Below are 26,820 nucleotides of genomic sequence, written 5' to 3'. Positions count from 1 at the left end.
ATAGATTTTACTTATTTAATTTATTCACAGTTAAAATAACATAAATTTTTATTATTTTATACCATATTCTATTAGTTAATTTGCAAATTATATATTTATTTAATTATTAAAAATATAAAATGACCAAAAGAATGACAACCCATGTTATAATGAAGATGGCCAAATGCAATTGTTTTTTTTTTCTATCGTATGATTCTTAGTCACCGCCTAATTTATAACTCTGTTTTCCAAACTTTTTTGTTGCTATATAGAAGGATGTTAAAAAAAATCATTTATAGAAGACTTTCCTTGGTTTTTGTCTTTCATATATCGAAGTAAATTGCTCTTTTTTGTTAGAGTATCTCCAAAAGAAACTCTATAACTTCAAATATGGAATTTTTTGTTCTCTAAAAAGAAACTTCAAAACTTCAAATTTGATGTTTTAAAGAGTGAAACTCTATATTTGAAGTTTCACTACTCAAAATTTCAAATTTGAAGTTTCATATTTTTATTTACATTTTGGTCCCTATAATCACACATAATCTTTATGATTCATAAATATTTTCTTGTTTATTGTTTTAATCCTTAAAAAATTATATCTCATATATATTTTAATATTTGTTTACATATTTTAAATTTTACACATAAAATTAAATATAAATTTAAAATAAGATTTAAAATATTTTAAATTAGATTTAGACAGCAATAATATACAAAAGAAACTCAACAAAGAAGATTTTTAAAATTACATGAAGACATAACTATTACACAAATTTAAATATTACAACAACATTAATAGTCATATAAGAAATTATTGTTGTTGTTTTTGATGTATTTTTGTTGTTGTTTTTGATGTATTTTTCGTACAATTCTAAATTGTTCAATATAGAATATATTCACGACTATTAATATCATCAAAAAGAAATTAGTCTTTTAGCAATATTTTATGTTTCTCTTTTACTTTCTTTTTCCGATCTTATGTATTTACAAGTATCAGTATCACCCGATTTCAATAACTTTTAGCTCGTAATTTACAAAATAAAAATGAGGAGAACCTTTTTACTTCGAAATGCACTAATATATCATATATGCATTACGCAAATCATTTTATGGAATAATATTGTATTTTGTTTGAAGTTTAATATTAATTAAGTTATTTTTATTTAAATTTTTTATAGAATATTTTATTTATTAATATTATTGTAATATGTTTATATATGTGCTACTTATTTACAAAAGTTTTATGAATTTTAATTAGTTATGACAAATATAATGTCAATATTATAAAATATAAATAGTTTTGAAGTTAAGTTTAAAGTTTTGCTTTTGGAGAAAAACACCTTTAAACTTCAAATATAGAGTTTTAGAAACTTCAAAATAGAGTTTCTTTTTGGAGATGCTCTTAATGCTACTGGACACATTCTTTTTTTTTTTCTATATTTTGTCACATCATTTCTGAAGGAAAACATAAAACTGGAAGTTAAACAAGAAACTGTATAGTGTTCCAAAAAACAAAGAAACTATATATTTGGAGAATAAGTTGATTTTGAATTTCATCTTAACTAATAGTATCTAATAAAAAAAATATTTTGAAAATTCTTCTGCCCCTGGTCATATTCTTTTAAGGGTTTGGTCAAAATATATTCTTCTGAAAATTATAAAAATGGGAAATAATTAAATAATCTGAAGAAAATTAAACATTGTTCGCTCTGAAATTTAATTAGTAAAAAGGTATATTCTTACATATATAAAAATACAGCTTTCACTTACATAAACCATGACTTTATACTATAATTTGAAATCGTGAAACTGTTGAACTTTTGAAGTCAATAATTAATTAAGGAAACTACGACCCGTGATTCTTTTTTTTCTTTTTCTAACATTCTTTACTTTTCTTTATTTGTCAACAATCCATACGCGTGATTAGTCAAAAGTAACCATACCAATGCCGTTTTCTCACTGTGCCAACTTCGATTTCATAAACCCAAATTAGAAAATAAAAACAAAAAGGTTTCCACGCTGTATTTCCATGTGTGCGAAGATGGCACAGTGAGAAGAATAAAGACTCGACATGCAAAAATAAAATAAAAAACTATACAATATGCAGTAATAAAAATGTTAATAGTATATTAGTAACACTTTAATATATAAAAAAAAAAGCTTTTTCCCGTCCCACACAAACGACTCTCTATAAATGCCAATCAAAATAGCTTCCTTCCTCCATAGTTCCTAAACCATAACAACTACTTCTCTCTTCAACCTTTGCTTCAATCTCCAACAACTTTCTTTTCTACAATCTACAACAAAAGCTAACCAAAATAAACCAAACATGGTGGTTTTATCACGGCCAGTCGCTTTAGATAATCACATATCAGTAATCCCAGCATACAAGCCAGCTCCGGTTCTCACATCCCATTCAATCCCCGTCGTGGACCTAACCCACCCAGAAGCCAAAACCCTTATCGTGAAAGCTTGTGAGGAGTTTGGTTTCTTCAAGGTTGTCAACCACGGAGTGTGCCCTGACCTCATGACCCGGTTAGAGCAGGAAGCTGTCGGCTTCTTCGCCTTGCCTCAGTCTCTCAAAAACCAGGCCGGTCCACCTGAACCGTACGGTTATGGTAGTAAACGGATTGGACCAAACGGTGACGTGGGGTGGATTGAGTATATCCTCCTCAATGCTAACCCTGAGCTCTCGTCACCCAAAACCTCTGCCGTTTTCAGTCAAAGCCCACTAATTTTCCGGTAAGCTTTTACCTTCATCTTCCTTATGCAGATATTTTTGCAAACACATTATATCACTCCTTTTCTTTATATAAAAAAAACAGAGCAGTAGCCTTTTTGTTTTCGCCTTTTTAGAGTTTCAGCGATATTCAATGTTTCTAGAAACAAGTGCGAAAGTGACAAATCATTGGACCACCAAAAAGATTTCAAGACTGAGTTACCGTATCCAATTTTACTAAGTGGATAAGTTTCTATTTCTTATCCAGTTAAAGTACAAACAGAGGACTCTGTTTTCATATTCCTCTGTTTTGTCCTCTTTGTCCCTTAAGAAGCAACGAGAAAGTAACAACCTTTCTTGCTTAAGGACATTCCACTGCATTTTCCATTTGAAACCCATAAAATTCTCTGAAAAAAAAATATATGAAAAGCAGTCATCTGCTCTCCTTATGAGTAGAAACAGAGCACTCTGTTTATATCTTTCAAAACGAAGAATCTGACCATTGTGAGTGAAAAAAAAACAGTGAGGCAGTGGAGGAATACATGAAAGAGGTGAAGGAAGTGTCGTGCAAAGTGTTGGAGATGATAACTGAAGGATTGGGGATAGAGCCAAGGGACAGTCTGAGTAAGATGGTGAGAGATGAGAAGAGTGACTCGTGCCTGAGACTGAACCACTATCCGACGGCGGAGGAAGAGGCGGAGAAGATGGTGAAGTTAGGGTTTGGGGAACACACAGACCCACAGATCATCTCAGTGCTAAGGTCCAATAACGCAGCGGGTCTTCAAATCTGTATGAAAGATGGAAGCTGGGTCGCTGTCCCTCCTGATCACTCTTCTTTCTTCATTAATGTTGGAGATGCTCTTCAGGTACGTACCTTTTTTACTCTTTTGTTTAAATTTTTACGAAAAAGAGAAATTACTTAAGATTTGATAGTTGTGTTTGAGACATTCCTGCAGTTTAACCGGGCTGGTCAAAACTCATTAAAGTATTTTCAGTAGTGTGTTTGCAAAAAAAAAAACAAATTAGTGTGTTCTCTTATATACGAAACCCTTTTTAACCTAAATGGGTAATTTGGTAGATCAAGATCAGTGTGAATGAATGGTAGACCAAAATTCTCACATGCTATTTCTTCTCGTCTCTTCTTGTTATTTATAGAGAATAAATATATAAGAAAATCTAGTTCCTTTTCTTAGGTGTACGTCTACAGAATCTATGGATAGAGTGATCTCACGTGACAATTTCTATTTACATGATGGTGATGTATGCATTTAATCTTTTATAATTTCCATTTCAAAAAAAAAAAAGTCTTTTTAAAGTAATGTATACGATGTGTGTGTGTTCTTAATTTTATCCTAATTTTGACTCCTACAACATTTTCAAAGTGTAAGCTGATACAATCGATGATTGCAGGTTATGACAAACGGAAGGTTCAAGAGTCTAAAACACAGAGTATTAGCTGATACAAGGAAATCGAGAGTCTCGATGATATATTTTGGAGGACCGACACTGAGTCAGAAGATCACGCCATTGCCATCTCTTGTCCCTAAGCAAGAGGATTGGCTTTACAAAGAATTCACTTGGTCTCAGTACAAATCTTCTGCTTACAAGTCTAAGCTTGGTGATTATAGGCTTGGTCTCTTTGAGAGACAACCTCTTCTCACTCATAGGTCTAATGTATGAGACTAGTCATGATGATCCTTATCATCCTTTGTATGATAGAAAAAAGTCATAATTACAAAAGAAGAAAATGGATAGTGTTTTGGATTAGTTTTTATTTCTGGCATGTTTTTTTTTTCCGTTAGGCACAAAAGCAGTAGGCTTTGCCTTGAGTTTGACCCGACCAATCTTATCTTTTGTATTCCCTCGTTTCCATTTCTTTTTGCCTTATTTGTCTGGCTTATTTGATTTTGTTTTTCCATTTCCCACTTCAATTTGGCTATGTTTTTTACTTTGGTGTTCAATTATAAGAGAACTTCTAATGGTGTTTAATTTTTCACTTCCTGCATCATTTTTATTATGATAGTACTTCATTTTTTTTCTTCATTTCTTCAAAATTTTTAAAATTGAACTTATTTTTCATCAAATTTAAAAAACACTGTTTATTTTTTTTTCAATTTTTAAAGATGAAATTTTTTAGTTACAAACTAATCCTTAACTTTAACTTCTTGTTATTTTGCACATAAATAAATTATACGTTTTAGTGTCACACAATTAATTTCATCTAATTAGATGTTACTAATGAAGAACATGAATATATTAATCTTCAAAAATTTCTATGTTTGATTTAGAAGAGTTTAAAATAAAATAAACTTCTTTTTTTTTGAATACTTTGTTTAATCACGTACAAAATATCTCTATTTGGTTTTTCTTTATGAAATATAATATTTATTTATTATTTATGCTATGTGTAATAGTGATATCATATAATAACGTTTAAATTATAATAAATAGTAACTATGTCAGATTACTATTGAAATAAGATATCTGGGTAAATTATTAAATTTGAAAAAATATATATGATATTATTAATTGCTAATTATAAATGGTAATATAATATATTTAGAATATTCCATTTTTAAGAAAAATGAAGTAAACAGTTGGAAAACATGTTGTTTCATTCTCTTAAGAAGATCAAATTTTGAAGAAAAAAATATTGAAAATGCTCTAACAAATGAGTTCATATAATTAAATTTACATTAAAAACAAAATAATAGAAGTGTTCCACTTTATGTATGTGCTCACCGTATCCTCATGCAATGATAGAATATATATATATATATATATATATATTGGCAAAGGATTTAAGAGATTATAATATATTTCTCTTTGCATTTCTATTTTATGACTTCTCGTCCTTAAACACATGGAATAGAGCTTCGTTTTAAGACCATTTCCAATGGTTTCCCTCATTTTTTCTTTCAAAATGATGTAAACTTAAAATGAGGTTGTGATTTGCTCCAATGGTTTTCCTCATTTTCTCCCTCAATTTTTATTATATTCATTTTTCAACTTTTTATTTATTGCAAATAACACTTTTTATTTTATAAGATTTTAGACTATACTCATTTATTTTTAAATTCTACAATTTAACCAAACTTTAACTTATAAAAAACAAATATTTATTACACTAATAAAGTTACATAACAACATACAAAATAATAGTAGAATTTTACTTAAACAGTACTATTATTATATTTTTTCCACTTTGTATTAGTTATGTATCTCGATGGTATTGTTTTCTATTTTATTTTCTTTTAATTATATATTATAATTTATAAAATTATAAGTTATATTTTAATAACTAATTATTAGTAATTATATTTTAAAAAGTTTAATCAGTATATACATACTGGATATAATGTTATAAAAATTATGTTTAATGTTAATGTTTTGTTTATGCATAAAATAAAGATTGTCAAAAGTAAAGGACTATTATGTAAATAAAAAAAACTTGACATCAAAATGAGGATGTGAACAGTATTCCCTCAATTTGAGGGAACACTATTCACATCCTCATTTTTCCCCTCAAAATGAAGTACTATTGGAGATGGATTTCCTTCATTTTTTGATGTTTTTCCTCATTTTGATGCACCATTGGAGATGCTCTAAACATTTAAGAGAAAATAAAATTGTGCTGACGCCAAAGCAAATATACCCCCATCTTATTCCTAGCGTTTTTTTCATTTTTGATTTATGTCATCAACTTTTACTACCTAAACATAAACATAGGTGGTTTTACCAACTACTATTTTCTTTTACAACGGTTATATACCACCATTCATGTTGTTACTATATAATTTAATTGTCAACGCTGGTATATGCTAGGTAATATGGAAGCTTCACGAACATCTGGTTCCGAAGTCCGAAGCATCCTCTTGCCACTTCAGAACCGGAATCAAAATCGAAAGTCTATGAAAATTTTCAGAATCTAGTTTTTAAAATTATCTTTTAAAAAACATGTTGGAATAAGTTTCTGTTTTGGAACTATATTTATGTTTTAAAAACTCAATGTCATAAATAAATAAATAATATTATATTTTCATTTTACATAAAATCTAAAAAACTAGTAGTATTAGAATAGAAAAATGAAAATATTAAAACTACAAGTTATCTCAGTGTACAATATTTATAATAGATCTTGCACACACCCATATATATATATATATATATATATATATATATATAGTGTGTCAATTATTTGTGAGATAAAAAATAATTAATTTGATTAATTGCATAATATATTATTATAAACTTAAGTTGACAGTATTTCCACATTTATAATATGAAGAAAACTTAGTGGATATATTAATAAGTGATAGTTCTTTATTTGAATCATATAATTTTTATCATATGTTCTAAAAAAATTTCTTCTATTTTTAATATATATGTATATACATAGAAATATGTTTCCAACATGTACTCACTTTCTATTTTTCTTTTTTAATTATGTTTTTGTGCTTCTATATGATTTTGTTTTCTTACCCGCTTTCAGTTTCATGTAACATTGGTTATATGTTCTCTTTATTAATTTATATTGTTTAATGTCGTATGTCATTAGTAAAACGATGCGTCTTATACAGGGGTGTCCCTGAGATGTTGAGGGTCTAAAACAATTTAATAAAAATTAAAATAAAAATTAACAAATTTAGGTGCTTTTTTCCATGTAATTTTTTAAAAAAGTTTGGAAGTCCTATGCCAATGTTTTATTTCGCTATGCTCAGGATGGATCGCCCTGGTCTTATAACATGTTAAGACCGTAATGTCTTGTAGCACGTGAAGCTGGTATGTACAGAATAGTTTCAAGGATCGAATTCATAATTGCATGCTTTTTTCTTAACCATATTTATCTACACGTGGATAGCTAAACGTGTCCAGAAACTTGTGCTCAAGTCTTCTGGTCAATAACCATCAGATTTCTCATGTACAGATTTAATACTTATCCTTTATTTTAGCCTGCTTTATTTAGTTCGAAAATGCGTGTGTATGTGTGTATTTTTTTTTGCTTCCCTACTGTCTAAATAACATCTTTAGGTAAACTCTGTTTGTCCAATTTTCCTCGCAAATTTATAACAAATTAAAGATTTTATAATGCATATGATTATGGATCTGATCCGTAAACAAGATAGGAATATATTATAGCACTAAAAGTAAAAGATGACTGTAACGATATTAAAGTGATGGTATATAAGAATAACATTTTTAGTCATTGGATATGATTATTAATAGGGAGCAGTATAAAAAATACAATACAAAGGTTGATAAAACTAATAATATCAAAATGATGTATACAACTTCTTATCGCCAACCAAAACGCGTTGATCCAAGTGGTAAAAAAATTATGGCTGGAATTATCACCATCTGAGTTCAATTCGTACTGAAAAAACTATTTACAATCAGAACTGGTCCTTTTTAAGGCTTCAAGCAAAAATAAAATTTATAGCTGTTTTGTATATCTTTACAAAAAAAAAGGTTTATCCATAAATGGGAAATTGGGCTGCATAGCTACAAAACAAAACATAATTAAATATCTAGCCAAAAAAAAAAGTACCTCCATTATTTATGTAATATATACTATAATACCCTTAACAACCGGTTAATGAAAGATAAAAATATCTCTTCTTCTTCTTCTTCATCTTCGATTAACAATTACCATCAATCAGCTTTCATCTCCACCACTTTGTCCTCCGACGCCATTACAATACGATCATCACTAATTCTCCATTGTGTTTTGTGTTTATCGTCTCTTTAAAGATTTTTTTTTCTATAATCAGTATTCCTTTTTCATAATTATTCTCACCTCATTCATATTCACATTCATCACTGAACCACCATCACCATAGCCATGAAATCTACAGATCACGACGGCGTTACGGTCGAGGCGCCCTCATTTGATTCCTAAGTTTTTGATTGTACTATGCTATTTTGACAATATGTACTATGTCATTTCGTTTGTTACTATTTTATTTAATATGCTTCATATTATGTAGTACATGCATGTTTTGATATTTGGGTTAGGGTTTATATTTTCTTTTGGGGTTTGGTGATTGGTGTTTTGGGTTTAGTTTATGTAAGATTTAGATTGACGTTGGGGTAAGCATTACCTCATTTCTGCAATCATAAACATTTCAAAATTTGAAAAATATGTAATATGCTATTTTGTTTGTTACTATTCTATATGATAATGTTTCATATTATGTACTATGTGCATATTTTGATATTTTGGTTAGAGTTTATATTTCCTTTTATGGTTTAGTGATTAGTGTTTTGGATTTAGTTTATATGAAAAGTTTGGGTTGACGTTAATATGTACTATGCTATTTGGGTTAGGGTTTATATTTTTTTTTAGGGTTTAATGATTAGTGTTTTAGGTTTACTTTATGAGAGGTTTGGGTTGACATTGGGATAAACATTATTTTTTTCCATGTAATCATAGACATTTTAAAATTTGAACAATATGAACTATGCTATTTTGTTTGTTACTATTCTATTTTGATACTACTTCATATTATGTACTATGTGCATATTTTGATATTTGGATTATGGTTTATATTTCTTTTTAGGTTTTAGTGATTAGTGTTTTGGGTTTAGTTTATGGAAGGTTTGAGTTAATGTTGGGGTAAGCATTACTTCTTTCATTGCAATCATATACATTTCAAAATTTGAACAATGTGTACTAGACTATTTGATATGTTCCATTCTATTTATAATATCTCTTTCTTCAACCACATTAATTATGTCGGTGATTACCAGAAGCACCACCACAACCACAGTAATCCTTATCATGAAAGATCATCTTTTTCATGTATCCACGACCGCTTCATTCTCCATAGCCACTACCACCGTAGTTTTCACATCGTCGTTGTAACCATCACCACCACATCTTCCATCCATTGCCATTGCCGTAACCACCACCATCCATTTTCTATTGTTGAGCACTGTTGATTTTCTTACCAATTACAGTCTTGATATTTTAGGTCCACATATTTTTCACCATCAACGTCACCACTTATTTCTTCTTTCACCTGCAACTTGTTATGAAAAAGGATAAAACCGGATGAAACTTGGAAAAAATTGTTAGTGACTTAATAATGTCAAAATCATAGCTATATTCTTCATTTTGCCTCCAAATTTAGCTATTTGGCAAATTAACCCTTTATAAATTACACAATAGAACAAAAAATTAAATGTCACTAGACCAAAGGAACATTTATCATTTTGTGGCCAAAATATTTATTATAAAATTGGTGGTTGGAAGCGAGTGCTTGATTGGTGTGGTGTCAAGACCGACACTTGGATTTACGGTAAAGAGGTAAACATTTTTTTACACCAAAAAATAACTTCTTACTGCCATCGTTGATTGACAAAATTTCACCTAGATAGTAAAATTTACCATTCAAGACCTATATTAGATTAGAAACGAATGCTATACAAAATCATTAGTGAGTAAGATCTTTGTATTAAGCCAAAACATTGTTTTAAGACCACTAACGCGAGGGAGTACTGCTAGTAGGGAAATCATGGCGACTACATGAGTGCGAACATGTATTTGAATTTGTCGAGACAATTTAAAGATTTAGTAAGACGATTAAGATTTTTTGTTCTGAAAAGGAAACAAGAGGTGTTTTAAATTGAAATAATTGGGGAAAGTTAAGTGGTGACCACATAAGATTGAAAACATACCACTTGGGAGAAAAGAGAGAAAGCAGATCTATCACCAGGTCCGGCGACTGGCGGCGCGTTCGCGCGCGTGCCGTCACCGGAGCCCTCCCGCTATCAGTTAAGCTGCCGTTTCAGTCTCGGTTTCGTCTCCTCTTCTAGCCGCCTTGCTTAAGCTCTGGAAAAAGGCCGTCTATGGCGGATCTGTCTCTGGCGCAAGGGCGCGGTCGGGGTGAGGCAGGCATGGTGAGGTTTCCTCGTTCGGTTTTGTCTCCGGGAGGCGGATGCTCTTTCAGCTCCGCCGTCGCCGGCTCCAGTCCCCGCGTCGTAGAGGCTACCTTAGCTCTGACGGCGTCGGTTTAGATCTCGGGGGGCGAAAGCGTTCCGCTGTTTTGCCCCGCCGCCTTGGGTCCCTAGGGTTCGTTTTTTAGGGTTTGTTTCTCATTTTTCTTTTAGTTTTAAGGTTCTGGTTTGTTTGGGTGGGGGGAGATCCCGTAGGAGGTTGATCGAAGCTCGGCCATGGTTAATTGTGTTAGGTCGCGCGAAGCTTCTTTCTCGGTGATGTGTTTGAACGGTTTCGGTTGAGCTCTCGAACTATCGATTGAAGCTCTCCGAGTTTAGTTTTCACCGGAAGTGGAAGGCGTTTGCGGTGGCGATGTGTGGATTGTGTGGTTTCCGATACTCTCTGGTTAATCGAAGGTGGGTTTTCCTGGTGGTGTGCCGAAGGGGGGCGTCGTCTGAGCCGTAGCGTGTGTCCGCGCGGCGGCGGGGCTTCTTCGTGCTGATCAGGTGTCGTAGGTGGGCTTTGGGCCCGGCTGGTGATTTGCGTTTTTTGGGCCGTTTATTTGGCTTTGTAATGTGTTTGTTGGGCTCACCCCTTTTAATGGAAATTTCAATTTGTGGGAAAAAAAAAAAAAGTGGTGACCACATAGAAAAAGGTGAGACAGGTACTCTGGTTCTTACAGCTTTTAGAGCTGTACGAAACAAAACAGAACTGTTCAGTTACTGTCGTCCTGTCGTTGGTTATGACTTTCATTTAGGCACCAATACCCATTTTCATTTCACTTTTCCTTCATTACGCATTTACACCAAAGTATATCTTAATTTCTTTATATAACTTATAAAGTAGTCATATACTCATATCTACATAAGTTGTAGTTTATTTTGCAGTTTAGTCTATGTTCTGAAGAAGTTTAGTTAGAACAAGTTTTCAAAACCATTGAAGATATCATTTGTTAATTTCGCAATGAAATATTACAAACGTATAGGGTCGTTTTAAATTAATTTACAGGAAGCATTAAATCTATTGTGAAAACGGTTCTGGTCGTCTCTGGTAACACTTTCAGGTAGTGAATTAAAATATCACAGGCGATACATATATTTAATATATTTGTAACTTTGTATTAATCCGTGATACAGACTCCTTCCCTAGAATATATAGATGAATAAATTACGTAGTGTATTAGTTAATATTGTTAATATATCTTCTGTACAATGCCAGACTTCTCATTTAACAAAGTTGCGCTTGTATAGTGGTAAGATTGATGGGTCGAGTGTCCTATATCCAAGATGGGTAGCTTGCTATTGTTCTCCTATATGCCAACTATAGCTGGCCACAAAACTGGATATTATTTGAAGTGTTTGGATATGTTGATGTGGATAAAAAGAAAATACCAAAAGAACAAGATGTTCCAGACCAGAATTACAACAAGTTGTTTGCATGAAATATTTCTAAACATTAAAAACCCTTCTTACATGTAGTTTTAGAATGTATTCATATAATGTTTGGAAATCTTATGGTATTTATGAAAGTATCTTTGTGATAAAAAGAAACAACCCCCTATGTAATGAGAAATTACCACAAATAACACATTCATAGTACCACTTTTCATGTTTACACTAATATTTTTACCCTAATTTTTAATGAAGGGTAAAAGACAATTATACCTTTAGGGTTAACTAATCTAGACTTAGGGTTTTGAGTTGAGGGGTGGGGTAGGGTTTTTGGAATGTAAAATTTAGGATTCTAATAAATATATAAATAAATACTTAAAAAATATATAAATTTTTTAAAAAAATAGTTTCAAACATAATTTTCGTTTTCCAAAAAAAAATTTGAAAAAAAATAAAAACAATTCGAAAAAAACATTTAAAAAAAACAATTTATAAAAAAGTTTGAATTTGAAAAAGTATAATTCGAAAACATAAAAAAAAATTTAAGTTTTTTTTTTTAATTATACATATATATATATTTTTAATTTTTAATTTTTTTATATTTCAATAATGATTTATTATACATATAAATAACAAAGGCATAAGAGTCTTTTGCCACTTTCATGAATAATGTATTTTTGAAAATGTCTTCTTAGTAGTGATAAAAATGAAAAGTGGTAAACATGTAATTTCCCCTGTGATCCACATATTCCAAAATAATACCAAGCTTTTTAATAATAAATAAATAATAGAATAATATTTTTTTCTTCAAAATTTAACTCTTTTTTTTCTTAAAATGAACATGTTCTTCAATGATCTACTTCATTTTTTTTTCTTCCAAAAAACATTCTAATATATTCTATCACCTTTTTATAATTATTTTTTTAATAATACCTTATATTTTTAAGGCTTTACTTATTTTGCCCAATTATTTTTTAAGGGTAATTCAACACAATTACTATTTATATAAGTTAAATATTATTATCTGATACTATTACATATAATATAAATAAATAACAAAGAATATAAGATTTTATAAAAACACCATATATATATCACTTTAATTGATTAACCAAAGTATTCTGAAACGAAAAGTAAATTTCTTCTATTCTAAATTCTTCTAAATCAAATATAGAATTCTCCAAAATTAATATTTTCATGTTCTTTGTTAATACCATCTGATTAAATGAAAATAATAATGAATTTAATTGGATGATACCAATACTTATAATTTATCTAATTACAAAGTAACAACAAGTTAAAGCTAAGAATTAGTTTGTAAATAAAAATGTTTATCTTACAAAAATGAAGAACTAAACAACACTGAAGAAATACTGTTCAATTCTTTGAAAATTTTGAAATATGAAAACATGTTACAAGAGCAAATAAAAAGTTAGAAACGATGCACTGTTGGAGATGGTCTTACTGCATATATACTTCTGACTTTTGATTCATTGAACATATTAACTTATAGGAATTCGTCAATGCATATCAATGCGGAGCATTAACTAGAGGTGGACATAAATCGAATACTACTATAATTTTTAGTGTTTGTGATTTACTTTGTATTTAACGGATATCTAATTTTTTTTATTTGCTTTGCTTCAGAAAATAGGGATATCCAGTTTTCCAGATATCCAAAAATTACTGATATTTGCGAATATTTACGAATATCTAATCCACTTTGTTTACAAGAATAATTTCTTAAAAAAAACTATATGAGACTTTTTCAAAAAATATCTTTTACATAATATAAAAGAAAAAAGTAAAGATCAGTGAAACTACATGTTCCATAAATTTTAAAATTATTTAAATTATTTATGAAACATAAAATTTAGAAAATTGTAATTTTATAACGATTTTGTATTCCTTTATTAATTTAATACTTTTATAAATAAAATTATATGTTAAAATAATATTTATAGGAAATTATACATTTAAAATTTTATATTAATTGTAGATATATATATATATATATATATATATCTATTGTGTAAAACTCGAAGCGGAGCGGATATCCGAGTTTAAATTTTTAGTATTTGTGATTTGTTTTATTTTAACGGATATTGATATTTAATATTGCTTTGTTTCGAAGACTTACAGATATTTGAAAATTTTGGATCTAATCGAAATGAATAACTGATCGAATCAAAATTATCGTATAAAATACTCACCTTACCGTTAACCAAATAATATTTAGTGGGAAAATAGTTTCGTTGAATGAAAAAACGCAAAGATGTGACTGTGTGCTGCTTTTCTTATTGCATGTATGGGTCCAAAGCCAGCTCATGTTGGGCCCTTTTTGTCTGTAGATTTTTGCACGTCTTCAATAGACATTGAAAATAACTACTAAGAAAAGAATTGGAAAGACGGACATTCCTTATATATGTACGCAAATGTTTGTAACTTTGTATATATGAACTTATGAAGTGTGATAAATCACTGCACAATTGACGTGACATGTTTATCCAACCTTGTATATAATGCTCGGTAATGTAAACTTATATAGAAGTAATAAACTAATTTTAATAATATGATGAATGGAAAAATGTAATTACTGGTCGAGAGTAAGGATAAAATTTCGCTTACTGCGACTCCATCTCCATGTTTACACTTCAAATAGCAAATTATTTTCTGCGTATATAAAAATTAGTATGGAAGCATCTTTTGACTTTTGACTTTTTGAGTATATTTAAGCTGTGAGTCTGTGACGAGATTTATTAATCCTCTCCCTAATTCTCTTTATGGAGAGGATTATATAAGCTTTGAAGTGTATATTTAATCCTCTCCCTAATTCTCTTTATTAATCCTCTCCCTAATCTCTTTTTATTGAAAATAGAAACAATAAAAAGACATAATGGAAAGTAAAAGACACTTGATTAAAAATATATTTACTAAATAAAAGTTCTAAAATTTCATATTATGAGAGGCAGAAAAGCGTAATGAAAGAATGGAAGAAGATACTTTAGATGCTTTCTTTGCTTTCGTCATCAAATATCTTGTATTTCCATTCAAATTTTGTTCACTTCTGATTGTTTTTAGTTGCCAGCGATTTCACGGTTATAAGTAGTTTTGAAAATTTAATATAATATGATATTTTAATATATTTTTGACATGCTAAAATTAATTTATTATATATATTTTTACATAAATATATTTGAGATTTATATTTACTATTTATTACTTTTAAAACATATAAATATGACTGGATTTATAGTATCTTATTTGACTTTTTTCAACAACCGAAAAATAGTCAGTATATGCTTCTATTTAATTACTTACAATAAAATTAAATTTATATGTTGTGCAGTGTCTAACATTTTGATTTACAAATTTTAATTTATTATATTACATGATATTCACATATTCCAATAATATTTGATAAAATGATATGTACATGATAATAATTTATAAAATCACTAAAATTTTCATGACTAATATGAATTAGAGTAATTTACTATGTGGATTATTTCACACCCAAAATGCAAGATTTGACGTAAATAACCAGTTATTCTGGCTAGTGGAGAGCTCAGAGACATTATGAGATCAATCGTCATTGAAATAGCTCATATGATTTTTCTTACAACGTAATTGATAAAGTTTGTAAGTCAAGTTTACATGATTATTCTTAAAATCTAACATTGAGAACTAAATATATGGTTGAGTAACATTCTCGTCCATCGAGAAAAAAAAAATATCTCTTGAGGTTTGGTGTCTACTCACATCAGTTTTAAATTTGTTTTTCCTTGCAAACTAAATTATCATTACTTGTCGAGTATGAACTTGAGTTTCGGCTCAAATAGTTAATATGATGGATCGTAACAAATGATCGGTTCACCTTCTTACATTAGTCGAAAAGTATTCCAAACTCGGGTTAAACAGTGTGATAACCAATCCACTATTTAACACTAAATGCGTTCTTCCTATAGCCGACCGTATCAGCCGATAAGGTGTATATATATTTATATATATATATATATATATATATATATATATATATATATATAATATTTACAGTTCATGCCATCTTATAACTTGTGAAGTTTTTCATTCTCCTCTGTGATTTTAGGATTTATAGAAACTATCTATTAATTTTAATTATTTATTTTCCATTATAAAATTTTGGTGCATACTTTTCTAACATTTAAATGATATGAAATCATATTACATATATTTATATGATATTTCCCTTGCCAAACATAAATTTAATGTTTTCTGTTTTATCGCTTTTATAAATAAAAATATAATTACATCACAAAACCATACATTTAAATAAAGAACAAGTATAAATTAAATACTCTTACATGCCAAATTTGAAATTATATTATATTCCTTTATAAAATTTAGTTTTAATTTTCCTCTTTTTATATTTTTAAACAATTTGAATGTTTAATAAATTTAGTAATAATTTATATACCAAACAAATATGTTAAAATATGTTCAATTTACAGAATTTACCATATGAAGGCAATCCAATTCAAAATTCATTGATAAAATTCCCAGATGCAGAGAATGCTCCATTGCCCATAAAAGAGAAGAGAACTCCGCATGCATGGGGGGGGGGGATAGGACCTTATCCTTTCCGACTGAGCCGAACAGATGATTATGCGACTCCATATCCATGGTGAAACTACCTCCAAAGACTTTCGAGCTTGCCACCCAAGATGCATCCACTTGGCATCATGGTAGACGTGGCTCACTTGAAACGTAGGTGTCGCGGTCGTTGAAACAGCTTCTTGTATCACTTGTGCTGCCTTCCATTCCTCGGCTTCTTTGATTGTGTGATTCACAATCTCCAAAGAGAGGATATCTTTACCATTGAAGACCTTGTCGTTTCGTACTTTCCATGTGAACACGAGAATCCATGAAAAACACGCTAGCACTGCGTTTGCGACCATCCCTTTTCGCGCGTAAGAAAAGATAGTCGAAGCTCTCATATAGAGAGTTACTCGGGAAAATCCCCGGAGATGATGTTATATTTGATAAGACCCATGCTTGGAGGGCTGGAGGGCATGTGAACATGAGGTGATTTACTGATTCTGTGTCGCTACAGCATCTCATACACGACCGGTCATGTCTACAATGTCGATCGACGAGTCGACTAGACGTTTTGATACTGTCCGAAAGAGCTTGCCATAGGAAGTGTTTGATTTTTCTCGGTACCTTTAACTTCCATATTAGCGCTTTTAGTCCATTTAGACTAGGTTCTTGGACTTGTGTCTTCTCCTTTTCTTCTTTTAACTGCGTCGCAAGCTGTGTATGCTCCTGGTTGCATATGATATGATCCAAACGACCAAATCATAAACAGAGAGGGGAAAAAAAAAAAACATAAACGTCGCACCTATTTGATAGGGCATGTCTGCAACCCTGTGCCCAAAGGCGAATCTAGATGTAGATTTTATTGGGTCCACAAAGCTTATATTAGAGATGAATGTGTGTCATTTTAATAAATTCTTTTCATTTTAGCTTATAAAGTGATCCAAAGCTGAAATATTAGTGGTGCACATGCAGCCATAGTCTTCTACCTAGCTTCGCCACTGCATGTGCATGTGGCTAATGGGCCTGGGGGAGGGGGGTGAAAATGTTTTCAGTAATGATTAAAAACAATTCTTCAACGATACTAGTCCAAACCGTACATGTGTGACAAAAAATGGAAAGAATGTCCGAATCCTTTTTTTTTGGATAAAGTGTCCGAAGCCATTTTCGATCAGATATCAGTGAGAGGCTGCGTAGCTTTATTACATTGTCGTAGCTTAATGGTTTTTTTTTTATCGGCCATAGCTCTGGAAATTAATTGGAAACATTTACAACAAATTTTAAAGCTGCTACTACAGACTTGTGGATTACACGATTAATCTGGTTTTAGGTCAAATGTATTATGTTTAGCCATTTAGCCCAACACTTTCTGAGTAGATAATAACAAGACATACTCATCATAACAGAAACATACATGATCTTCATGCAGTTCGTGAGCAACTACATTACATATTATACTTTTTTTTTGTTGGCACATTACATATACGCATCAATGTAGAACTGGATTTGATCCAAAGCAATGTAGAGTTGGATTTATTTTTTACTTTAAGATTTCTTTTTTGTTGAAATTTCTAACTATAAACCAACCAAAAATCAATATGTAAGATAATGTTGTGGAGTTCCGGACTGGACTCTGTTTTGGATTGGTGTGTGCTTCTCGGCTAAGTTAGACTTTAGATTTTAGCAAAAAAATGCTGGGACTTTTGTCCTTTTTTTCTTGAGTAAAGTTGGATCTCCGCCATTGCAATTCTATATTTCTATAGCGTCGTTCCGCTTTGGAGTAACTTTTTTTTAATCTGTTTTCTTAAGAGCATCAGCATCCGTTGAAACACTTCAATCGTTTCTCAAACTTGCAATAATAATATATTTTGCATAATTTTGTTATTTATTTATTTTTTAAATTTATTATAAAACAGATCCAGTAACAGAGTGAAAAGTGGCCACAAAGTCTCTCCCAAAATTTTAAATGTGTTCTCTCTCCGTTTTTCTTTCATCCTTTTTATTATTTTAATACTTTTTGATGTTTGAGAGATAGAGCAAAAGACGTCCAGTGTACTTAGAGCATGATTAATATAAGAGCAGGATTAACCCTGTCTCTTAGATAGGTCTCTTAATGTAATTGTGATTTAAAAAAAAAAAATAATATAATTACTACAGCAGACGTCTCTTAAATAAGGTCTGGAAGAGACGTGTCTTAAGACACGTGTCGCTATGAAAAAAATTGGAAGTCTCGTCTCTTCTCTTCCTCTCTTCGTCTGCATCTCTTCGACTCTGTTTCTCTCCCGATGATGAATCCACAAGGCCATCCCGAACCTGATTCCGATCTGAATTGGTGTTAGATATATGGTTAGTTTTCTTTCCAGCTTAACGTTTATCTGGCGAGTGGTCTGAGAACTGAAACTCTGGGATTTAGACACAATGCTTGTTTGTATGAATCTGATTTCTCCTTTAGTCTATGTTCAAGTTCTTGTCTTTTTTACTTGTTCCTTTCCAATTTGAACTTTATAATCGGATATGGCTCCATCTTTTGGTATAAGCTTTTGAGTTTCTCTCGGCTTTGGTTACTCTGATTGCCTCTTCTTTGTTTACAAAAGATTGTTGAGTGTTCTTGAGTTCTAAACTCTTTGGTTCTTTGTCCTTTTCAGGTGGATAAAGCAGAGGTATAGGAAGAGATCAAAGAGATTAGAGCCGATGAGGTTTCATCAACCAACGGAGATGCCAATGGATATCCCTCTATTAGTGAGAAGTTTGGTGATAAAGACCCTGAGAAAGGGGTAGCAGCAGTAGTAGTAGTAGTAGAGTCAGAGAATGGTGATAGCAGCAGATCAGGCTCGTTTAATCACTTGATTCTTATAGGAACATCCAAAACGTAAGTCCTTGTGACAGCTTTATTTATCTGAGGTTATTGGGTGGTGTGGTGTGATGCAGGCTTGCTTATGGTTGTTATGGTTGGTTGGTTAGTTCATGTGGGATTAGTTTTTTTGCTTCTGTGCTTCTGTTTCTTTGATCACAAACAACGAGAATGGAATCTTACCATCATTTTGTCTAGCTTGGTTAGAGGATGGAGTGTTAGCATGGTTTAGCTTATGGTATGAACATTCTCCAACGTGTGAGAGCTAATGCTCTTTTGATGTTCGTTTTTGATTACGGGAAACCGAAAGGTGAAGATTAGTTTAGTGCTATGCCTAATCCATATTTCTCATATTTAATCTTTTTTCTTGATATTTGCTACAGATAAATGCAACGAAGATGAGAACTTGCCATCCATGAAGAGGTTGTGGCTGGTGGTGATGGAGTCAAACCATCCTCATAGCAACTGTGTATGTGCCGTGCCTACTGCTAAAGGACCTTTCCTTGAGGATCTCTCTCGGTGCCTCCAAAGAAGCCAAGCATAGCTGAGGAGCCTGCAACATCTGTGTCTCCGTTCTCTACGGCTCGTGCATCTCACAACACAGATAACTTTTCTTCTCTTACCATTCTTCTCATGTTCAGAAAATAATCAAAAACTTTTTATACATTTTTATCACAAATTAATACATTTTGATCACAAATTCATACATTTTGATCACAAATTATACAATAATCAAAAACAATGTTTAATTTTTTTTAAGAACCCCTAAATAAGAGACTCCCATTGGAGCACAAAAATGTTGATGTCTCTTAACTAAGTCTCTTAAGTAACATTTAATATTTAAAAATCATTAAGAGACCCAAAGTGGGTTTTTGGGTTAATGATGCTCTAAGGTTTTTAGGGTGAGATTCTTAGCGGAATATAAGAACCCGTCTCTTAATTTTTAATATCTTATTTAAGAACCGGTTTTTAGCTTTCTTAGTTAAAATAATTTTTTTAATTAAAAGTTAAGAGACGGATTCTTATATTCCGCTAAAAATCTCACCCTAAGAACCTCCCATCAGTCATGCTCTAATGTCTCGTTTTTATAGATCGTTTTTATAGATTTTAAGCCCGTGCCTATACAATATTTCTTTTAGTATCATTCTAGTTGTTATATTATTTTCTTGTCAAGGCATTGTTATATTGCTTTTATGTGTTGTTTAGTAGTAGTTAACATTGTTTATATCTGTAATTTCATCTCCTTATAAAAATTATATTCTTAATTTCAATAAAATAATTATTTTAAAACAAACAAAAAAACTTCTATAATTTTAATTTAAATGTTTTTAAAACATAAAAAAACACAGATATTTTCACAGTTTTTTAGACATTAACTATATATAAAATGATATAGTAGAAAAAGGAAAAGGAGTGAAATACCAATCTTTCAAAAAAAGAAATTATCAAAAAAAATGTTTGGAGAGTTTATCTACACTTGCCATTATATCATTGGTTCAATTTTGTTTGTAATTTAAAAGTTACTAAATAACTAAATTTTACTAAATTTATTAAAATTTATATTTATAAAAAAAAACTTCAGGACTTTCTTAACTGATAATAATGCGTGCTTGATAAAAAGATGTCTAAATTGCTCATTTGTTTTATAAAGAAGCATTCAGGACACTGAAGGCAAGAAGTTATATATATAGTAGTCTCCTGCGGCTTTCTAAATAAACTAATATCGTTTTGGGCATTTCCGCTGGGTTGTTTTTATGGTTAAATCCTAACTGTCTGAATTTTGGACACATCTTCTATGTACTTAAAAGGGTGGATTGTATTAAGAGCATTGTAAGAGTTTTTAAAAAAAAAATTAATATAAAATCACTATTAATTGAAGATCTTAAAACATTTCTTCTCATCTGATGTTATTGAACATATAATTCATTTAAAATTCTGTATAATAATTCAAAATTTGTTGTTATTCAATTAGTAATTTTAAAAAATCATGTAAAATCATATTTATTCAAACATTACTAACTTGTTTAACTTTGTTTGAAATGATTTTTTGAAATTTTAAAATACATTTTTTAGATAAATATGGAGGAGAAAGTCACATTTAAAGCATAATATCTGGAGTTATAGGAGTTAAATTAAAGATACGAATTCTAAAAAAAGAAGGTGGGTGTTGTGAGAGTATAGCAGTGGAGAGTGGAACGCAAAATTGAGTTTCAGTAGAACGAACCCTCATCACTTAGACTAAGGTTGGAAAAATCCGTACTATGACGGCCTGAAGCTCAACCAATTTGGCTAAGATGCTGATGTTGCTGTCGTAGATAATTTAGCTAGTCAAAACATCGTAGTTTCTCACGGTGTAAGATGCTGATGTTGCTGTCGTAGAACAAAAAGGAGAAGCTTGATTATGATATGATTGCCTTCATGTTTGACTAGCTCTTGCTGCTTTTATGTGATATTTAGATGTGGGTAAGACATGTTATTAGTAATATGTGGTCTTATGTTTTGAGTAAGGAAACAGTATCTTATTCATGAGGAAAAAAATAGTGATCTAATTACATGATCTATAGTGCTCTTCGATATCGCATATCGCCTGTGGTTGATTCGTTATATGTTGTATTTGATACCACTAAAGCAAAAACATATGAAGTTGAGATAATGAGGTGATTAATGACGACATACTGATCTTCTCTAAAGATATGCATTTCAATTAGAGTCAAAGTAGAAAACCCGATCTGGTTTGGTCCCTAGAAACACCGGACTTGATCTGATCCAAATACATTAATTCGAAAATAGTATTTTTTTAGTTAAATCGAATTGAAGTTAAAAAAAATTTAAGGTTTAATCGATCAGGTTTTATTAAACTATAAATTTTGCTTAAAAATTTTTACTAGTTAAGATATAAGATTAAATAAGTTTTAATAAATTTAGGTTGTTTATAAATGTATATTGAAGCGAACATAAGAAACCAAAAAATATCTAAATCTTATTACGTGAAATAGTGTTTTGCTCTCTCTTCCTTGCGTCACGTAGGATTCCACCTAAGAAAGTCGAACTCCAGCGTTACGACATGTGTCACATCCGCATTAAACGCATCATTTCATTTAAACAGAAGTTTGTTGGGTTTCGATGGGAAAAGTGTCAATTTCGACCCCAACAATTTCAGTCGTGCCAAATACGACCCAAACAATTGATCAGTGCCAAATACGACCTCAACTCATTTATAATTCGAAAAAACTACATAAACTTCTTAAAACATGTTTAAATCTACATTGAATCTAACAGAAGTTAGTCAACCGTTAAAAAGATAAAACGATGTCGTTTTGATATACGAGGAAAAGTTTTAAAAAAATAATTTTATTAAGAAAATTTATATAAGAAAATTTTATAACTAAATTCAAAGTTTTAAGTATATTTAAGATCGTGTAATAATAGATATTTTATTATTTATATTTTAGGAAGATATAATTTATTAAAGATATGATAAATAAAAAAACATGTTAATGTATTTATATAAAGCAGAAACAGTACGGTTTGACTTCCGGAGTGAACATAGTTTAAAAAAAATAAATATATATATATATATATATATATATATATATATCAAAACGACGTCGTCGTATCTTGTTAACGGTTGACTAACTTCTGTTAGAGTCAATGTAGATATATGCACGTTTTAAGAAGTTCATGTATTTTTTCTTAAATTATAATTAAGTTGAAGTTAGTTTTGGCAATGACCATTTGTTCGGGTCCTATTTGGCACGACCTAAATTGTTGGGGTCGAAATTATTTTAGTCTAGTTGTTAGTGTGCCCCTTTAAAAGGATATCTCGGCACGGGTTTGAGTCCCGAAATGAACATATTTAAATATATATATATATATATATATATATATCAAAATGACGTCGTCTTATCTTGTTAACAGTTGACTAACTTCTGTTAGAGTTAATGTAGATTTATGCACGTTTTAAAAAGTTTGGATAATTTTTCTTAAATTATAATTGAGTTGAAGTCGTTTTTGGCACTGATCATTTGTTCGGGTCCTATTTGGCACGACTGAAATTGTTGGGGTCGAAATTGGCTCTTTTCTTTGTATATCAAAACGACGTCGTTTTATTTTGTTAACAGTTGACTAACTTCTGTTAGAGTCAATGTAGATCCAAGCACGTTTTAAGAAGTTTGGGTAGTTTTTTCAAATTATAATTGAGTTGAGATCGTATTTGGCACTCACCAATTGTTCGGGTCGTATTTGGCACGACTGAAATTGTTGGGGTCGAAATTGGCACTTTTCCCGGGTTTCGATACTTGCCGTGTATCATTAAGTTTGGTATTTAGTGGGTTTCATCATGTGATTATGGGTTACTTTTGGACGGGCCTAGACATAAATTTAATTGAACCCCAATTTGCTCCACGTATAGAGGGTCATCCTCTTGGTTAATCCGCCGTCGCAACAAGAACGTTTCGGGCCCTAAGTTCTTATGAATCGAATCGTCGTCTTCAATGATCTCATTAACAATTTCTCCTCCACACCTCATACGATCTATCATTGAATGCATGCTCTTTTAGTCCCTTTCTCATAATTTTCGGCTATAAAAAGGTAAGTCCTATTCTATGAATTTCATCAGTTATTTACTCCCAATCAGAAGATTTCCAGATAGTCTTAGTTTATAGGAGATTCTTTCCTTTTCGATATTGTTTGTGGATTTTGTTTACATTTGTTCATGTCCTGATTATCAAGTTTTTTTATTCATAAGCTTTCGTTTGTGGGAGATGATTTAGATTTCAATTTTGTTGGTAGATTTTGTTTCAGTTTGTTCTTTTTATTTATTTTGTTTTATTCTTCTCCCTTTGATAATATCCTTTATGCTTGCCCCTTCGCTTGCTGTTCAATTTCTAAGGTTTTAGATCAACGCTTCACAGAAAAGTTAAGAACTTTATTGGCTCTTGATTGACTCGCAGCTACTAGCTTTAGATATATCATTCTCAAAGTTTATTGATGATCCCCTCTCCAGTTGGGGGTAGTTAAACAATTGTTTGTTCTTGTTGGATTTGATAACAAGTGACCAGCTTGATGGCTTTAAGAATATTTTACCCCAAAAGTTCGTCTTTTGCTAAAGCTTCTGACTTTCTTCATCAGATTTAAACAAAGGGTTGAGTTTTTTTTAGTATTTGATGAGTCAATTCCAAATTTGATTTAATTATAATAGTTATTGGCATTGTTTAGGTTGCTTTGCAGCTCATGTAGCTAATTTCCAAGTTGATGCTTTTTTTTTGGTTAGGGGTGTGAAAGGGTGACACACAGTAATAAAGAACTATGGCATCTCAATGTCCCAGTGCTATGGTTGAAATCAATATAACGCGGCGATATTAAATAGTGGTGAGGTTTCTGGTGATGAATAAGTTAGACGTCGGTGCCTGTGATTAACACGAAGAAGTTGGAACTGCCGGCGATGGATCCCTTGAAAGCGGAGATGAGGCTACTGATAATGAAAAATTGATCGGAGAGAATAAGTCACAAGTGAATCTTACAAAAAAAGATTATTGAACGAGCGCACCCAGGAGGTTCAAGAAGACGTAAAATGGGATAGCCAATCCTCACCACACCGTGCTCGATACGATGACAAGTTTCTGGCTTATTAGAGATAAACATGTAAATTGTAAAATTATTAAAATGATTTTGATCCAGTTTCGTATTTGCATCAACAATTGTAATTTTTTTTAAACCCTTTTATTTAAAATAATTTTATTATCTTATATATTAAAATAAAAGTCATGACTTCTTTTCGTGTGTGATTTTTTTGGTTTGGACCATTCCTAGAAAATATTATATTTAACTTAAGTTCATTATTATATTTTTTAATATCTTTATCTTTTTATTTGAAATACAAATGAATATATTTAAAATGGTCTAACAAAATTTTTTTAAAATCTTCTTAGAATCTTTTTAAATTTACTTTCAAAAATTAGTTAGTTTTAATTTAAATTGTCATAAAATATAATTAGAAATTAAAATTGAATATAGTTTTGGTTTATAAACGAAAATTTAAATAAAATGAAATTAATTAATTTCACAAATACATTTACTAATAATTTTAAAATATTTTGTCGGAAATAAATATTTATTTTTATTTTAATTTTTTTTCAAATTTGTTTTCTAATAAAATAAAAATCATGATTTTTTGATGAGTGATATTTTTATTTGGACCATCATTTAAATTTTATATTAAATGTATATCACGAATGCTAATATACATAATATTTTTAACTGTTTTAATCATAATATCTTTTATATCTTTTATTTAAAAAAAAAAAAAAAAAATTCTAACAAATCTCTTGAAATAAATTATAATAAGATCTTAATTGTCATAAATTGAATATAAATGTTTTCAACTAATTTTGTAATTAGTAATGAAATGTTACTAAAAGAATAAAATTATATCCTATTTTATCAATTTTATAATAATATCTATCATTTTAAAATAAAAATGTTATATTGAACAAAATATGATAAAATTATTTTAAATTGATAAGTTAACATATTTTATTTTCATAAATATAAAATATTTATGCTAAAAATATAATATGTTTGTAGAACGGGTTAATATTAGTAAACTAGATAATACATGTATAAAAATTTAACATATCTTAAACTTTTTAATATACAGTAATTTATTATATAAAATTAATAAACATTAAAAAAATATTAAAAAAATCTAGCGATTCGAATTACGGATCATGATTATAATAAATTAAATACAAAATTGTTTTCATATATGTTGTTTCATGCATTAAAAAATTTAGTTTAGTAATTAAACGCAAATTCAATAAGACAAATATATAATAAGCGACATATATATGTGATGATTTTAATTTACAGCATGAAAACTATAAAATTATTATATTTAGTATAATTATATAAACTTTTAAATATGTGAGTAACATTAAAAATATATAATAATTATGTAAAACAAATATCTATATATATAAATGTGAAAATATATACCCGCACGGTTGTGCGGATGGAAATCTAGTTATTACTTTTAAGAAAGGAACATGTTTTTCAACGGTCAGCTTATGGGTCGTGTTTGATTAAGAACTTTTATTGAAAATAATGTTAAAAGAACATTGCTATCATAAACAATGGTAATGTGTTCGAAGATAAATGATATAAGAAATAACAATGGTAATGTGTACGAAGATAAAGAACTATTTTGAAGACCCGAACAAAATTAGTAAACAGCCTAAACATCATACCACGAGTTGCACTCAACGTCTACTGGACTTTCACACTCCACCAAAATTAGACATAATGTTACAAAGATCTGTGATTTATCTCAAGTCATTTTGTCGCATTTTGTTGTATCAACTTAACG

The 26,820-nt window shown here is 30.1% G+C and overlaps 1 protein-coding gene and 1 long non-coding RNA gene across 4 annotated transcripts; both read left to right on the top strand.

The window, feature by feature from the left end:
* The first annotated feature begins 1,267 nt into the window (after nt 1-1,267).
* Nucleotides 1,268-11,256, top strand: LOC103828910 (gibberellin 2-beta-dioxygenase 2). 2 transcript variants are annotated; one of them, XM_009104545.3, is made up of 4 exons: nt 1,268-2,721; nt 3,222-3,564; nt 3,892-3,958; nt 4,109-4,278. In XM_009104545.3, exons 1-3 carry the CDS (start codon nt 2,309-2,311, stop codon nt 3,916-3,918), a joined length of 783 nt encoding a protein of 260 aa, XP_009102793.1. In that variant the 5' UTR covers nt 1,268-2,308; the 3' UTR covers nt 3,919-3,958; nt 4,109-4,278. The 2 variants fall into 2 exon arrangements, with proteins under 2 accessions (XP_009102793.1, XP_009102792.1); XM_009104544.3 differs by lacking the exon at nt 3,892-3,958 and having other exon boundaries at nt 1,273-2,721; nt 4,109-11,256.
* A 1,349-nt stretch (nt 11,257-12,605) lies between these two features.
* Nucleotides 12,606-25,226, top strand: LOC103828909. 2 transcript variants are annotated; one of them, XR_004449151.1, is made up of 3 exons: nt 12,606-18,949; nt 19,249-24,044; nt 24,727-25,226. It is a non-coding gene; the product is annotated as an uncharacterized LOC103828909 (long non-coding RNA). The 2 variants fall into 2 exon arrangements; XR_625406.3 differs by having other exon boundaries at nt 12,611-19,472; nt 19,838-24,044.
* The last annotated feature ends 1,594 nt before the right edge of the window (nt 25,227-26,820 follow it).

This window comes from Brassica rapa, chromosome A07, assembly GCF_000309985.2.
Source record: "Brassica rapa cultivar Chiifu-401-42 chromosome A07, CAAS_Brap_v3.01, whole genome shotgun sequence".
Taxonomy (NCBI): Eukaryota; Viridiplantae; Streptophyta; class Magnoliopsida; order Brassicales; family Brassicaceae; genus Brassica; species Brassica rapa.
The sequence above is the reverse complement of the archived record's forward strand: the minus strand, read 5'-3'. Positions and strand labels throughout refer to the sequence as shown.